This window comes from Pezoporus wallicus, unplaced genomic scaffold (genome assembly GCF_028554395.1).
Source record: "Pezoporus wallicus isolate ANWC-B61680 ecotype Strahan unplaced genomic scaffold, APGP_CSIRO_Pwel_v1 contig_2012, whole genome shotgun sequence".
Taxonomy (NCBI): Eukaryota; Metazoa; Chordata; class Aves; order Psittaciformes; family Psittacidae; genus Pezoporus; species Pezoporus wallicus.
Window position 1 is genome coordinate 2461279 of NW_026639840.1, and position 17777 is coordinate 2479055.

Genomic DNA, 17777 nt, shown 5'->3' on the forward strand with positions numbered 1-17777 from the left:
AAGACTTAAACTTTTTATCTTATTTTTAACCACGCCTACTTAAGTCAAAGGGCCTTTAACAAACTAAAAGAGCAAATCTGTTAAAAATACAACACACCCTATCTTCAATTAAAGGTTATGTGAGCTCTCAAATAACATCACTCTCTCATAAAAACATTCAGAAGGGAAAAGAGAGACATTGATGACTATTTTAAAGATTAAGAAGTGAAGTTAATACCTGAGTATTTTCATTATGGTGATGCCTAGAGCCTCAAAAATAACCCGTTTTAGATAACCTTATTTCATCACCATTAAACACTCACTTGCACACCGCCTGAAAAACAGAACATCATGATGTAAATGCAAAGTAGATCTGAAAAATCACTGCAGATGTTCAGAAGATATTGTATGAAGTGTTTAAGAGAACATTAAAACTGCATAACAAGAAGCTTTCCTGAAAGAAAGAATTGCTAAAACCACATCTGTCAATCTTCTGTCGACTTCTAGTTGAAGAGCTCCCAACAACTCAATCAACCCCTCTTTCCACAGGATCATAAATGAGGAAGATGACCTCAAATTATGTAAGCGCTCCAAAAGAGCAAGATCACATGGTTACCCAAGCCTAATAACTATCTCTTCCTAGAGTTATTTTTCCACAAAAGCATGCATCAGGAGAAAGCTATCCACAAGAAAAATAAATAGAAACAAGAAACAGAAGCAATAAAGGAGATAAATATGCTTATTAAAATAACACTTCAAGATCTATGCAGCAACGTAACAGCTGTATTTGGTAATTTTTTTATTTACTAAACCAGCTTTATTTCTCCACCCCAAAAGCGGGATGTTTTTAAAGAAAGCCACATATGCACACATCTGACAGGTTGGCTACCACAGGAAAAAAAAGAATATACTTGAAAAGCAAGGCTTCTGGTGCACTAACATCAACAGGACACAGCTCACCTGCAGCAAATTAATCCACAGTTCCAACTACATTTTATATCATTTTACCCAAGGAAAATACCTTTTCCTACACTACAGCTAAGTTTTCCCACACAAACTGTTTTGAACACTAACAATAAGCAAACAGCCAACAGCCTCACTTTCTGAGGCCCAAGCATACAAGTGGTGCTTAAGACATTGTCTAATCCAAAGTGCTTAGTATGCAAGGCCTGGATCCTGTCAACACTTGCGCACACCTAACCTGATGCATATAAACTGGATTACTCACATGCTGGAAGGTAAATACATGAGTAATAAGCATGTTCGTGAATCAGCAATTATGTGCAGGCAGAATAAAAAGCTAAGGTGGAAGGAGAAGGGGCATGGTACAAGAGGCAAGAAAGTTGTCACAAGCTATTAATGGGTGTAAAAGTCGATGTTCCCAACTGGCTATTTAGGAAAACTAACTTAGAAGTAAATTTAAAGAATGTTAGCTTTGAGGGAGGTAGGGAGAAGGAGACTTTCTTTGGTTTATCATCCAGGTACACAATAAATTGTCAACTATGTAAAAAGTCTGCCAAGAGACAACCCTGATACTGCTCCTCCCCAACCCCCACAACTCTCCAGCTGAAACACTTATTAGCTTTAGATTCTCATTTTCTTTCTTTCTCCAGCTTCAGGCCACCATGCTGTAGAAAGCTTCTGAATCAGGGTGATATGTGATAAGGCCTATTCAAAATTCAATTCCTTTATCAGCCAACTCAAAAAAAAAAAAAAATTCTAAAAAATTCTAAAACCCAAACAGCAGCTCTCCAGAACTTATTAGTGCTGTGAACAAGCAAACTGCTAAGCCACTAGACTGAGGAATTATGAAATTAGAGGCTTTGGAAGTTGTGAGGAAGGAGGAGATGGGCTCCTGAACTGAGCCTGCTCAACTTCTCCGACACCAGTTTGGGTAACAAGTACCTTCCAGTTGTAGTAAGTTACTCTGTATTGCCCAGTAATCATACATTGTCATGAAAAATATCCTTAAATGTTCACCCCAAATGGCCAAGTTTTTCCATCAGCTTCTTCAAGATACATCAATTCTAGGTACCCTGACTGCTGTCACCAGCTTTTTAAGCCTGCAAAGGGTGCTCTGTGGAGATGAGACTCCTCTTGCACAACAGCTTAGAACAGGAGATCCCAGTTTTAACCTTATTTGTTAGCTACAGCAACAAGAGATGCTGGTACTACCCCATCACCAACAACATACCTGATGATGCATCACAAACTATGGCACACATACAAATATACAGCAAACACTGTGTGCTAGGTATTCTGAACTGGTTTCTAAGCTAAAGTACTATGGGTGTCCCTCAACATTTTAGTACTTCTGTCTTGCATTGACAAGAATTAATATACCAGAGTAACACTGAGAACTCCAAAATATGGCCCTTTTGGAAAAGCCAGGCTCCAACATTCAAGATGTACTATCAGTGCCCATCTCTTCAGGGGACAGCACCCTTTTATGATGTTTTCATTAGAAAAGCATTGGCTAGCTCCAAGCCAAACCTCGGATGGTACAAAATTTCCAGCTCCTACATCAGAATGATTAAGCTTTAAATTATCACTATTCACAAAAAAAAAAAAGCAGCCAATGACTTGTACCTTGAAGGTCTAATGCTTCGGTGTTGACTTCTCAATATAACTTGGAATGACACAGAAGCCTTATGTCTCAACTTCATTACTACAGCTCTTTTCTAACAATGTCATATGTACTAACAAGTTTTTCCCTCTCTATCAATACTACAAACACTTTACATAAGGAAATGTTTTTGCTTTTTAATAAATTTTAATTAAAAACAAAAACAAACAAAACAACAACAACAACAAATACCACACACCACCAAAACACAACAGGAAGCAATTGCCTCAGACTTTAACATCCAAAACGAGCTAGGGACTCAACAGCTCTGAAAAAGGAAACCTCTGCTCTTGTAATTTTAGAGCATAAGAAATTGTCAGGTAAAATGTGAAAAGTAGAATGAATTTGTCAAGACTTACTGGTATCTTTCTAATGGCAAGGGTTCTAAATAAGGAATTGTAATGTTATAAAATAACGATTGAAATAACAATTAGGACTAAAGGGAAAAAGATAGTTAACAAGAGCAAGGGAAGTTAGGAAGCAAATTGACAGAAACAAAGAAGTTTAAAAAGAGAAAGTGGTAAAACCAAGCAGCAGAGAAAAAAAAAAAAAAAAGAAGTCACTACCCATGTGGTAGCTACGGTCTTCACTACCTAGACCAGAGGTCCAAAATACTCACTGCTGCCAACATAGGTTAAGACATTGAGAACAGTCATTAAATCAAGCTAAATATCTGAAATCTCAGAGACAAACAACCTTTAGCTTAAATAAATAAGGAACAAATAACAGAAAGTTATTGCCTTTCCTTACTGATCATGACTGAAAGTGAAATTTATGCTTCCATTTCAGGATATTCATTCACAAAAGTAACAAGTTAAAAGAACCCTTCAAAAACGTGTCAGTTTCTTTTCAGTAATTTTGTAAGACCCCAAGTCCTGTGCGTGTCCAAAGCAACTGGACAGCTGTAGGCACCAATACCACAGAAATTATTATTATTCTTTTTACACTGACAAAAATTATGTCCCCATGAGTTTACTGTGCCCAACTCCCCCCTCCCAAGCACAGCAAAAATGTAATTGAGAACTACCACCCTTGGGATCTGTGAACTACTAAAACATGCATTTCCTTCTTTGGGATTGAGAGCCTGATTTCATTCACTTATTAGACATTAGGAATACCCCTCCAGACACTTGCTGAAAACCTCCCGTGTGTTTTTACCCTGGCAGTTCCAAAAGATACCACAAATCTGAGGTCATGAGAAGACACAGGTACTGAAAAACTAGCACTTGGTATATTATCAACTTTAATTACTGCTTAGTGCTGCTGAAGACCTGTACTTCTCCTAATGCGACTTCTGAATGTTGCCTGCTTTTTCATCTGCACAGTTTAAGAAATCCTGTAACAAGGCTTGTGAAGCTACCCTGGGAACTAATAACAGGTCTGGAAAACCCAGACATACTGCTCTACTTCTCCCATTCTTCAATTTTCCGTGACGGAAGGGAGTATAAATTGTACTTAATTGCAAAATTGTCAGTTCGGTCCCTGAGTCAGTAAATTACGCTTTTACAACTTCTCATTCTCCCCTCTCTGCTTCTCAGGGAATGTATACTTCCAGCATTATTTCTCCTCATCTCCCAGCACTTTTACTGTTTTCTTCCCCTACTTCACCATACAGCCTCCTGAGCCCGGCATTCTTCTCACTTACTCCTACAGGACACCACATCTCGCATCCTTCCTCCATACCACTTCTCAGCTCCTCACTAGCTCAGGTGCTCACTCCAGCCAGTCATCAATTAACCGTTTCTGGGAACCAGTCAACACTCTAGGAAACACAGAAGAGGGGGCACAATGTGGAAGTCCCAGCATCAGCCCTGAGCAGCCATTGCCTTGGAATTACGGTATTTCTTATGGGTCTCCTCAGTGCTGCCAGCAAGAGAAGTGGATCTCAGCTCTCCATCTCCTAAATTCATAAATACAGAGCTTGCCTTTTGCATTTGTTTTTAAATACATCAAAAGACTTTGCAATATTCAGAGGTAAACTTCCAAATTTCAGAATTCAAATTTCAAATGTCAAAATTTCAAATGCAATCCTGAGACCTTTTTCTTATAAAGCAGAGGAAGGAAGTTGATATAATCCCTCTAAAAAGCTATAAAAGTTTGAATTCTAGTTTTTCCCTTTTCCTGTATATGCCCAAATTTACTTTTTGGACTAGAAATAAACACCCGACACCATTAGAAAAATAAGCCTTATTAAATAATAGAAGGGAAACTTTAAAAATCAATCTTCAATCATCTACCTTCTTTCCTTCCTGTCTCTTTAAAGACCTTTAAAAATGCAATCAATTTGAAATTTCAGATTTTGAAGTTTTAAAACTTTAACTTCCGTCTTGAAGCTGTTAAATAAAACACCTCTGAAGCCTAACACTTCCAAAATGGTGCTAAATCCTTAAAGACAGCATTATGTTATGGTTCAGCCTACAGATGCACTCACTAATTGCTGCTGCATGGATACAGAAAAAAAAGGAGACCAACTGCTAATATAAAAGAACACTGAACCTAAAAGTTTAATAGCTGTGAAACCAGCAGTGAAGTTTTTGAACTTCAACAGTCCACTCAGCTTGAGGAGAAAACACTAGAAGCACTTTTGCAGTCCCACAAGTTCATCTAAAATAAAAAAATTCCAAGCTTGACAAGCAAACCCGCCTTTCTCCCACTTTTTTAGTATCACCAAAATTTAGTACAAAGCTCTACATTATCTGAAGCAGTCTAAAGACTATATAGTTTCATTAGATTTCTGCCCTAGCCCTTTAATTACACTTAAAGTACACATTAATAGTACCTGTCACAGTGAAGTAACTTCCATTATATTCTTGTATTGGACATATTTTATGTCACAAAATTCACATTATATCAACTATAAGAATGAAATATTATCTGCTTAGAAAGATATCTAAGTGATAACTGAATGCTCAAAAGTCATTTATTTCCACGTTAGAAGGGATACATTATTCTGTCAGGATATAGGATTTCTCATATGTATGATAGAAGGAATTTGCCAAATCAGGTAGTTAATAATCATCCATCAGTTCAGTCCAAAATAAATAAAAAAAAGCACTTGGCACACTACTTAAGAATTAGCCTATGTGCAAAGTACTGGGAGATTTTAAATCAGCCAACAGTCACCTTCACATAGAGCTAATTTCTCAGTGAGAATTTTAAACAGAAGTGCAATGTAGTAATCAAAGGTCTCACTCAAGGAAGAAGAAAAATCTCTGAACATGACTAAGTGAAACAGAGCTAACTGCACTTTGTTTAGCTTTTGCTTTGACAGAGGGTAGTTTCCCGATAGATTTTGCAGTTTACTAACACTCTTAGGCATACTACTCTCAAATTAGAAGCAAAACTAGCTTAATACACATTTTACTGGAGAAACTAACCACTCTACAGTTTTAGATTTAAAACAAGCAATGAGAAGCTACTATAACAAGACAAATATATTTAAATGGGGACTGAACTGGTGTTCATTCTACAAAGAAAGTTCCAGTTCTTTTCCTTCCACAGTCAGGCCAGCTTTTTACTTCCCTCTGTGTTGTGTAGATAAATACTTATAGAAGTGTCAGCTCTACACTGTCCAGCCACCCACAAGAACTGTTCAGACAAGTAATAGTCTGAGTTTCCATTCCAGTTTAAGTACTACCTTTAAAGTCCAATAGGAGGTAATATTTAAAATATGAAGGAAGAAAACACAAAGTAAGGCTACACATTGCATATATTAAAATGGAAGGAAACTCGCTATTCCCACTATAGTGAGCATATGCTCACTAAAATAGTAACTGTATGCTGAATTCTGCAACTGTGAACAAAAATACGTTTCTGATTACATTCCCATTTCCCTCACAACAGCAGTACACTGGAAAAATAAATTAACAAACATTACTACCAGAACTTATCAGTTACAAATAATTTTCATCTCCAACAAGCACTCAAGGGAGGTGCTTCATATCAGCCTCCTCTTACAAACAATACCAAAATTAAGTGTATCACTGTAAATTGCCATTTTTCATATACTAATGGTAATTTTAAAAATTAATTCAGCTGGACAGGTTCAATTAAATGGGTATTTAAGATGCATTATTTTTTTTTTTTGTCTTCAAGAACTGATGCATTTCACCTAATATACACTGAGGACTGTTTCACTTAGTATTTTAAGTACAGAATCCAAGAGTTCTCCTTGCTACTGTGCCTCCAGTTTGCTACAACACCCAAAGAACAAAGAGCCATTTGACTCATCTGCCTTCAACATCCCCGGTGAAAAGGAGTAAAACTCCTAATTGGCACGAGGAGAGCAGGCGGGTGGTCAGACTTCCTAGAGGGAGTAAAACCCAATTACATGTGAACATAGGCTCATACAAGAAACTTTCTACTGCAGTTACCCTCACCCATTAACTCTTTGCACAACACATCCAGGACAAACTTGCACATACACCAGTTTTCAGGGGTATTCAGGGGGCACACAAGCAGCCTCACCACTAGTTACCATGAGACTTCCTCAGAGGAGGAAAGTTGGAATATGTACAACAGTGTTTGAAAGCTCAGGTCCTTTACCTTCTTCTCAGCACAACAGTTTATTCTTAAACTCAGTGTTAGCCATCTCATCTCCTGTGTACTTGTAAACATGTTTATCACAAGGGAAACAAAGCCAAATAACTCTCAAAGTTAGCTTTTTACTACTATTGATAAATGAAAGCAATAAAATTTTAAAACCCATCTAGTCAGGGGAACATCCTTCCCCAGACAGATGTTAATTTAACTCAGATTAACCTCATGAATGCATTCTGTCTAGGAGGATATAGCTCATTTTGCCAATCAAACTATTTTTCCCTTGAGAGCTCAATGTCGTGAGACATTCTGCAATTCCAATTTTGTGTTTTAAAAAAAAGACAGTACAACTATATCTAACGCCTACTTCATTTTTTCCTGCCATTCATGTTTTACACTTTTGTTTTTAAGGCTGGGGAATGTGAGTGGCCCAGTACCATTAATGCATCTTCTCAAAAAGATAAGACCAAGCACTAACCTAATGCAAAAACATCATGGGTACCATCCTGAAAGGCAGTGAGTGCCCTCATCTCCCATTGATGTCAGACCACATAATGTTAGAAGTGTTGAAGTCTATTGTTCAGTCCATTTTTCCCCATCCTGGGAGGTCCTGACATATATTCATTAAGAAAGGCCATACACTATAATACAGTAATATGAAACAAAACATAAGACCCTCAAGTATTTGTTTGTTTACCAAACTCATAGCACCAACAGCATAACTCAAAGTGCAGAGTACATGGTGCAACTGCACATGCAAGCACTATTTTCCAAACAGAAGCAGCTCTTAAAGGGTTTTATTTTCTTAAAGAAATTGTATAGTTTTTAACAGCCAGGAAGCCCTCCCAATGCAGTTCCTCACATAAACAGGTAGTCACCTGCAATCCCCAAATCTGGTAAAACCAAAAAGTGTCCCCACATTTCTGAATGGGTCTTGGACACACACTGGAATAGAACACCTACACATCACTTGGTCAGCTGCATATTCTTTATCTGTAATCTATAATGTAGAATTATCATTGCCTTCAATTGAATTATTACTCATCCAGAAACACAGCTGCACTTACAAGGCCTCACGTATTACCACTGAATTGTTATTATCTTAAAGCTGGTATTGTCCACATAAAAGTGGACTGTGGCTTGCTCTGAAAGAAGAATAGGGGAAGACTTATGGGTCAAAGCCCAACTTAGTTAAGAAGGCGATTTAGAATAAAATTCTTCTCGTCTGGATTTGCAGTGTAATCAATGGTTTTCCTGTTCCAACCACCACGAAGAGTTACAATAACGCAACCTCAAACGTATGTCTGTCCGGAGGAAAACAGTTACAATATTTATTCAGACGCACATCTGCTGAGGTCCCGCCAGCCAGCCTATTCCAGCAGGCTGGCTGCAAGGGGGTTTCAGTTTTGCCCAGTCAAGAAGAGACTACTGAACACCGCCGGCAGCTCCGGTGAGCTCAAGAAAGGAAGACCCCTGCGGGCACGGCTTTCCCTAGCCCCTAGCCAGCACCCCGCTGCTGGGGGTGGGAGCAGCAGCAAGAACAGGGCTGGGGTGGCTTCTCCTTACGGCATCGTGCAGCATCCACACACCTATCAGGGATCAGGACCAGCGCGCCCGCCAGAAGAGAAAGAAAAAGTCGAGAGCACAAAACACAAGTCGAGAACCCAACTGCAAACACCGGTGAATATCCCCTCCGCACCACTACGAATGAGCAGAATCCCCGACCACCGCCCGCTCGCTGCCCACCTCCAGGAGGGGGGCCCCCAAGGGGCCCGCGCTGCCTGCCGCTCCCCTACCCCTGGCCCAGTGGGGATGGGCGGGGGCAGCCGCTGCCCTCCTCCTCCTCCCCCCCACCACAACCCTCTTCGGGCCCCGCGCCCCTGACCCCACTCACCGGCTGTCTCGGCTGCCGCCGGCGCGCCCGCCACGCCGTTCAGGTAGAGGATGGAGAGCAGGTGGGGCTGTGTCTTTTCCAGGGCCACCCTCAGGTCTTGGAAGTGGTCCCGCTCCTTGGCCAGCAGCAAAGCGATGAGCAGCTCGGCCTTCCCGCCGCCCGCAGCCTCCAGGTCTCGCAGGTCGCGGGGGCCGAGGGCGCCGGCGGCCTCCAGCAGCTCCACCACCTTGTCCACCTCGGTCATGGCCTGCGCCAGGCTTTGGCGGCACTGGGCGAGCAGCTCCTTGTGCTTCGGCTCCATGGCCGCTGCAGGCCGCCGGCGGCCAAACTTCGCCCGCCGGGGCTGCGCACCGCCGCCGCCCCCCGACCCCGCAGCTCCGCCACCGCCGCCCCTGGGGAGGCGCGGGCCGAGGCGGAACGCTACCAGCCGCCCTCCTCCGGCAGCCGACGCCCCCGCAGTGGCCCCCGGCGAAACTTCGTCCCGGTGAGGAGGCGCGGAGCTCGGGTAGGACCTGGGCCAAGGACGGCTTTGCCTCTTCCTCCTTCTCCGAACTGGGAGCCGCTGCCGCCGCGTTCCCCCTCAGGCAGACGGGGGGCAAGCCGGCGTCAGGAGCTGCTGCTGCTCTTCTTCTTCCAGTTGGCGCCCCTCTTGCCGCTTTTCCGCCCCCCCGGGCGGTGAAACAACTTCTCTCCCCTATTCCCCGGAGGGGGACAGCCCGGAGCAGAAGCCGAGGGCAGGACCACAACCTCCCCGACACCCCTCACCCCCCGTGGGGCAGCCCAGACAACTTCTTTCCTCCGCTAGCTACAGGCCACACGGCAGCGGAGGGGGTGGGGGGAGACGGCTTCAGCTCCAAGCACCTCCTTTCATTCGCGGGCGCATGCAGCCATATTGGTTGCACAAGGCTGCCGCCTGCGCCGAGACGGAGCTGTAGCAATGCATTGCCCGCCCGTTCCGCTTCTCTCCTCCCGCCGGCAAGCCGCAGCCTTCCCCACGGCCGGCCCGGTGGCGGCCGCCGCCCTCCTCCCGGCCGTCAGTCAAGGGCTCCCCACCGGCGGCTGTAGGGCGCAGAGGCGGAGCGCCGGCTCCCGGCTGGGGCAGGCTGGTGGGAAAGAACCCGGTGTGCCCTTCGTTAGTGGGGCGGCGTGCGGGAGGTTTGTCCCGTTCTTACCCCCGGGGAAGCGGGGATGCGCCGCGGCAAGAAGAAGGAACTAGCCCCGGGTGTCTCGGCCGTGAGACAAAGGCTCCGCCGCGGCGGGCGGGGCGGCGCTCCTCCCCGGCGGCGGGGACGGGGGCTGCCTGCCTACCCCGGGCGGGTCGGGCGGCCGCGGCGGGTAGGAGTGTGCCCATAGCCGGCTGGGCAGTGCCATTGCGCTCTCCCGGAGAGTGGGAGCCCCGCGTGGAGCGGGTGGTGTAGCTGCAGGGGCCGGGGTCTGCACCGGCCAGCTTCCAAGGCCAGAGTTTATTTCATCCAAAGCCGGAAAAAGCAAAACATTGAAGTAATAATAACAGAGCGTTTGGGGCTTTGCCCATTAGAAGTTTTTGGGGAAAAAGAGTTTTCAAACGAGAGATCAAAACATTCGTAGCATCTGTTGGCTCATCTTCCCCTTCCCCCCCCCCCCCCCCCCCCCGTAGTTTCGTCAGTGTTTCATGAATAACCAGGGACCAAGTAATTTACCAGTGGAGTATGGATGTGTCTGTACTCAGCAGCAGCAGGATATAATTATTAAGCAAAGAAAAAGAGTATCAACTTTCCTGTCTGAAGGTAAACAGCCTACCAATATCACTTGCACCCAATGGTACCTTTATTTGCAAACACCTAGGGGAACAGACTGCAGAATTATGATCTTTAAGTCACCTTTTGTATGAAAGACTTGTAGGTGTGTTTCTGATATCCTGCACAAATCACAGTGGCTGTCATGGCACAGAAAGAGCATTGCTGGTCTTTGTGATTACTCCGTTACACCTCATAGCAACTGAAATTGTCTGAAAGCCTTTTGTCCAGGCACTTGGCATGCTTTTGTTAGTGTCCAGAGACCTGGGCTCAGTGAGGTGTAAGGAGAAGCAATTCTTCCCTAAAATTTTCTGTTAACACACGCATTTGGAGAATTAGGTGCTGAAGTGAGTTTCAAGTCACATTATGTAGCTGTACAGATGATGATGATGTCTCTCATATGTGAAAGTGGCCTTGGGTTACTTGCGTAATCGTGCCATGCGTTCTGCTGCTATTAGTGGAGGCAGAAACAAAGGAACTGAGGGGTTTTTCTCAACCTTAAAGGTCATAAAGGTCATTATTTAAAATAATTCCTGAAAGTATGGCATGATTTTGAAACAAGTTTTTTTCATGTTTGGTCCATTGTTACCTATCCTTTTGTAGCTTAATTTCTTCTAATTTTGCATCCACGGTTTTCTTAGCAACTTTCTTTCCTACAAAAAAATGCAGAGAGATTAGCTTTGTTGGCTAATGACTAATAGTGTAAATCCCTCCAAACTGATTTTTTTTTTTTTCTAGACTATTAAAATGTGTCAGAAAATCTGCCTATTTCTCTCTAGTAAGTTGGGCAAAGTTTAGCCAGTAAAGTGATTGTACATTCCATCAGTACTGCTTAACACCAGTATGCATTCATTGTTGTCTTCATCTCAGCAAAACTGAGTTGAAACAGAACAGAATGCAAAACTACCGGTAAGAAGTGAAACCTGCCTCTTGTCACCTAGTGCACAGCCAAAGCAGGCACTGCTCTAGGCTGCCACCAAGGCAGTTGTCCGCGACTGTGCCTGCTACAGAACGTAGGACAAGTAATCACACAATTGAAAACTTGCAAGCCAATGCAAAAGAAGACTGAACAAAGATTGCACAAAGCATATCCTAGTTTTTAAGATTTTCTAATATCAGTAGTCCTTTAGCTATATTGTTTTATTGTGTGTGTGCCTAGGTAGTTACCTCTTAAGGAAACACACAACCAAATTTCTTTACAGAGCGTTATAAGAGCTGCAGTTCAGATCTGTCCAGCAGTCCTCTGCTGCTTGAAATAATAAAGAGCATTGGTTTTCACCTTCTGCCTGATATGTGCTCTTCACCAGAGGTTGCAGTAACACAGGAATGGCATCGTTTGGGCAGGGCATAACTCGGGTATCCTGAGTCCCATTCCAAAGTCTAGAGGGAGGTGTGCCTTGACAAGTGTTTGCTCTGGACTCGATTTCCTCTTGCCTTTCCCAAAGGTGTGTCATAATACTTTGCCTTCTCTTTCAAATAAAACATCAGTCTTCTTATCCTGCAGTGCCTGCCTTGCCTTTTGCTTGCCAATCCACGTCTCCCATTGTCATTGCTCAGAATAGTATCAGGTAGCAGGTAAATCCATGTCACATCAGGTTTCTTTCTTTCCAGAAATGCAGTTTCTATCTTTTTCTCACATCTGAATCTTTTACACTCTGTTTCTCTTGAAAATGACAAGTCTTCTTTGCTCTTAGATACATTTTTCATTGCACAGATAAATTTCTTTTTCACAGGTTCATCTGGCAGGCAATTACCTGCATGAGAGAGGGACCTTTCTGTTACCTCAGCTGCTTGACTCAGTATAGACCATCCTCAGCAAGTGCAGGGGAAGTCTTCAGAAGACTTGAGCATACATGTTATCTTTGAAGATTCAAACGATGAAACATATACAAATTTATTATGCCTAAAGTTTATGAAGTGACCAAATTTCAGATCGTCACAGTACCTAGAAACTACAACCCTACTGTCAAAATAAGAAGCAAAACCAATTTTCAATAAATTCCCCATACCCCCAGAAGAAAACAAATAAATAAATAGGCAACCCCCTTTGGTTCTCTTGCCAAGTTTCAGAAAAAGAATATATCTGTGAGTGCATTTTCAGAATGAAAATGTAAATTAATCAAAGACAGATCCCCCAAATGAATTAAAGTTTATGAGCTGTGCAAAAGATTGTGCAAGAATCAAACTGGTATTTATCACAGTGCCAAAAGGGAGGCAGTTTTTTTTGTTTATAACAAAAGGAAGGATTTTTTTAAAGGTAAATGCAGAGCTCTGACACAGAATGTCATGGGTGCTTTTGGAAAATTGAATTCAAACCACAACTTGACTAATTTACAGAATTCTAAGCTTTGGAAAAGTTTTCCAATTTTTTTTTTTTTTTTGGGGGGGGGGGTGTCGGTTGATGGACTTTTTTTTTATAAGATTTGAAAACTTGGCTACTGAGAATGTATGCTGAAGGCATTAGAAAAAAAAAGCCACTGACTTTCTAAGAGAGCATATTAAGCTTGCAATACTTATGCCTTTGAAGTCTAAGAAAGATTTGAGGAAGAAGGTGGGTACATGCAGGCAGAAACTGAGGGTTATTTTTATTCAATTCTGTACCTTCTTTTCAGAAAGGAAAGGAGAAACACTAGTATTGCCTTGCAGGAATGAAGTCTTTCAAATACAGATAAAATATTCAAGGCTTGAAAATGTATCAGACCTTGGGAATGATTTTCAAAAGCAGAAATCAGACTTTGAAAAATCTAGTTGCTGTCTGTTTGGTATATCTAACCCTGAAAAGCCTCCCTTTGTAGATTTAAGATGGGATCAGCGAAGTACTCACAAAGTCCTTGTCTTGCAGAATTTTGTTTTGAGAGACAGGATCATTCTCAGCACAAGCATTAGGTTTCAGCAAACCACAGTTGTGCAGCTGAAATCTGTTACAAGTCCATGTAAGTGTGCAGTATATGAAATCCCAGCAAATTGTACAATATTAAACATGCAAGCCTTTGAAAACAGGGAGATCATAATCAACAGCAGCAAATGCAGGATTCAACCTTTACTATGTGAAGGTTTTTTCCTCATGATTGCGAATACACCTCTTTTATTGTGCAGTAATCATCATGCTTGTGTATGCAAACTCAACACGTCCTGAAATATGTTTTGTCATACGTTCACATTAAAAACTAAAGAGCTTGAAATTCACATAATCCAGCACAAAGTTCTCACTATAGAAATCTGCCTTCTATACAGATCAGAAAACTTCTGTTTGAAACTGGGAAGACTGAATATCATTACAGGTGTGACAAGCAGAAAAAGGAAAGGGAAGGAGGGGAGCAGAGGAAAGAGGAAGAAGTGCAAAAGGAAGCAGCGGAAGAAAAACAGAAAAGAAAAGCCTACCTGCTTTCCAGATGGATTTCCATAAAGTAGTATAAAACATTGCACCTGCCATGGCAGGGACTGCACCTAGTGACTGTGCCTTTGTCTTGCAAAATCTTTGCTTCTAAAAGCCATTAGGTGATGAGATTTATATTCTACATCAGCCATCCACCTACTGAGTGACACTGTCGTGTTATTTCAGCTTGGTATTTTCCGGTAAGGCACCCTTTAGGAACATCTGGGCTTTTAAAGAGATTTCTTATGCTCACTTTTATAGGACTATTAATAGGACAATAATCTTCTGTGCAAAAAATACCTGTCACTCCTTCTCAAATACTTCCTCCTTCTCCGCACCTACATGCTTACTGTTGCCCAAGTCACAGCAGCAGCTCGGCTGCTCTAGTTTTACTGGTAAATCCCCTCTTCAATATCATCAGTCTGAATAAGTCAGAAATTCTAATAGGCAAAAGCAGAGGATTTTCTTTAGGATTGGGAGTTTTTCTAAATACATGGGAGAAATTTTATTTCCTTTTGTTTTGGAGCCCTTAGGATACAGATCTTCAAGCTTCATTGGCATCCATGTATGCTAGAAATGGTTCTGTAATGAAAGCTAAGCTTCTCATGTAATCATATGATTCAAGCAACTAAGGGTTTAGAGAAAAATATTGAGATTTACAGTAAGCTAATGGAAGCTGACACTACTGCATGGATCTGGGGAAGGAAGATTATACAGTCTCCAAAACAGGTATAGGAAAAAGTACAAGTGATTGTCAAGTTAAGATTAGAGCTGTCTAGATATAAGTAAACACCAAAGAGATTTTGTAATAGGTGTTATATGAAACACTACCAGCAGATTATTTTTTCAGGTTGATGTAGCTGACAGACAATTAATTAGCATTTTTGGAATAGGAAGGTGCTGGTCTAATGGGCCAGCAGATGAAAGGATTTCATTTACCCATAAAAAGGAAAAAAAATCTTCAAACGTAACATGAGTAGCCTTGGCACTGCCAAAGCAAAATAGTTCAGCTGGCAGTATCACCTTCAGTAACAGGCTATGCTTATAAATCCCAAGGTCCTCAGCCCTCCTGCTGAAGCTGTGGTCCAAGGGAGCTACTGTCAGACTCTCACAGAAGCACAAGGATCATTTATTTTCCTGAAAACTTGTAACTGTGAACTCCAGGAAATGGTTTAGCTCTTTCTTAAGTGAGCTCCTGTGACACAGAGTATGAAGAAAAACAGACCAGAGAATTATATTGCTTTTTTTTCTGTAGCCTTAAACCCTATCAGTCATTTCAACCTGCACTGCAGTAGGCGGTTTTCACATATTAATTATTTTGGCCCATTCCCGCTCTGGGTAAATTAAAATCAAGACCATCAGACAATTATTTCAGTCAGCTTCAGCAGAAAGAAAACACCCTGTCTGCGGAAGGTTTTAAATTCCCCGGGGCTGTTGAAAAAGCAAATTAAAAAGTATTGGTTTATTTCAGCAACTAAAGATTTGCCTTCTAAAAGAGGAAGAAAAGGCCTTCCTGTAGGGTAGAACACTTGGCAGCAAGGGTGTTTGTTTGTTTTGGGGGTGGGGGGTGGGGAGAGATAAAAGGGAAGGTAGATTGGCTCCTCCCGGGGCTGTGAATATATGCAATCACTTCTGTTTCTCAGACAACTAACTGCTTCCAAAAACAGGCAGCAAAAGAAAATGAGCAATGCAACAGAGGCAGCTTAGTGGTGATCCTACAGGGCTGTAAGAATATCAGCTTTCACAGGGAAGGCACCCGGCAAGCACATCCCAAGTACCCCTCTGTTTAGAACAGAACTGGGGGCAACTTAATTTTCTTTGGGAGACTGGGCTGGTTTCTGATGTGGTTAGTTTCTATAAGCAAGCAGATGTTAAAGAGCCCCTTTAAAAGCTGTTACTTGCAGTTTGTTATTCATGTAGTTTCTAGGTCAGTTTTCAAGTCAAGCCAAGAGAGACTATTTATACCAATCATTTGCTTTTATTTCTTTTAGCGCTAATGAGGAGATAAAAGCAAATGGGTGCCCTAAGCATTCCCGGGTAACTTCTATAAACAACTGCAGTTGACTGAGCTTGACAAATGTAACAGTAAGGACTCCAGAGTAAGCCTTGACACAGTTTCACCATCTTCATTGTTTTTCTATCAGCAATGAGTGTTTTCAAAGTGGATTTGAATCTAAAGGCTCTTGAAGAAGAACAGATACTTTCTTATGCTCTATTTCCTATTTGAAGCCTCAGATCTGCTAAAAATTACCTATGTACTTATAATAGCAAGTAGCTCCCCTGGTCACTGACAGGCATGGGTTTAAGAGTTGAATACATGTCAGTTACAAGCCAAGTTTTTCAGGGTCTCCAAGTCAGTGAAAGGACCTAAGGAGTAATCCAAGGCTCTGCAGATGATAGTATCCTTTACTGATTTTAAACAGCTTTGGTTCAGATGTCTTGTTCGTTATCTACCAAAATATACACATTTTATTCTACCGTTAGAAAATGTATTAGGTTAAAAAAGAAAACCTGCAGCCAGAGAGAAAGGGAAGATGTTTTGATAGAGTATCATTCCTGTCAGATGGGATATAGATGGATATAGAAAGAGCAAAAAACTATCTCATCATGCCTAGCAGGCAGAAATGACAAAGCACAGTTTTAGAAAGGCTTAGGGGCAGAATGTTTGCAGAGCCACAGGAAACACTGAGACACACAGAACCACACACTTTTACAGATGATGAGCATGGGGCAGTGCTTTAATTGTGGGACAGCTAAACTTGATGAAAAAGGGTTCTGGTGGTAAATAGAGTAAGTAATCTTTGAAAGTTCCAGGACAGTCCAAGCCCAAAGAGCTCCCTGAGGAAATTGAGACAGATATTTATGTGACTGTGGGCCCCTGTGTTTCTCTAGATATCGTGCAGTGCTGTCTTTTCCCTCACCTGAAAAGCTAGTCCCACAGTTCATCCATTTTGCGATGCTTAAGCTAAGGGGGGAACAGAGGTGGCAGCCCAGATCCTGAAAAAACCTAGTACCCAGCAGATCTGCATATTGGAATAGACCAGTGCTCAGGTTGATTTGGACTCGAGAAGCTTATCATGTACGGCAGCAGATGAGCAGGGTTGTGGGGAGCATCTAGCTGGAGGGGATTATTACTGCTTCATAATGAAATGCTCTAGCATTCTGAGCTCATCTGTTTCATGATACAGGAGAAAAATTTCTAGTGTACTTTCATTAGGTGTGTAAAATTTTAAATGTCTGTGAAAACTGGACAAATATAGATGGTCAGGAAATTGAAAAACAAGCTGGTCTTTAAGAGATCCTGTGCATCATACTCTTAGCTAAGACTTTAACTGCTATTTGACAGTACTGCATTGATTTCTGATTACATAAATACTGCATGAATTCTATGTCCTTCCAATTTGAGAAGATGTTTTTACTTTTACCATTGCACGATATTCCCTGAGTGGGAGAGGGGAATTCTTTTAATAGAAGGCAAACAGAAGACAGGGATTACAATGATAACAAAATCAAAGAGAAATGCTTGTGCAACTTCCTGTAGTCAGTTTGCTCAGGCAAAACAGACTATGGGGCAAGATACAACTAAAG

General features: G+C 42.0%; 1 protein-coding gene across 6 annotated transcripts in view; it reads right to left on the reverse strand.

Annotated features, from left to right (window-relative positions):
- Positions 1–9571, reverse strand: part of DLG5 (discs large MAGUK scaffold protein 5) — a 110413-nt gene extending 100842 nt beyond the window's left edge. For all 6 annotated transcript variants that reach the window (XM_057416343.1, XM_057416341.1, XM_057416339.1 and 3 more), the window contains exon 1: positions 9039–9571. In XM_057416343.1, coding sequence (XP_057272326.1) covers positions 9039–9339 — 301 coding nt within the window. In that variant the 5' untranslated portion in view covers positions 9340–9571. The remainder of the gene's footprint in view (positions 1–9038) is intronic.
- Positions 9572–17777: the final 8206 nt, after the last annotated feature.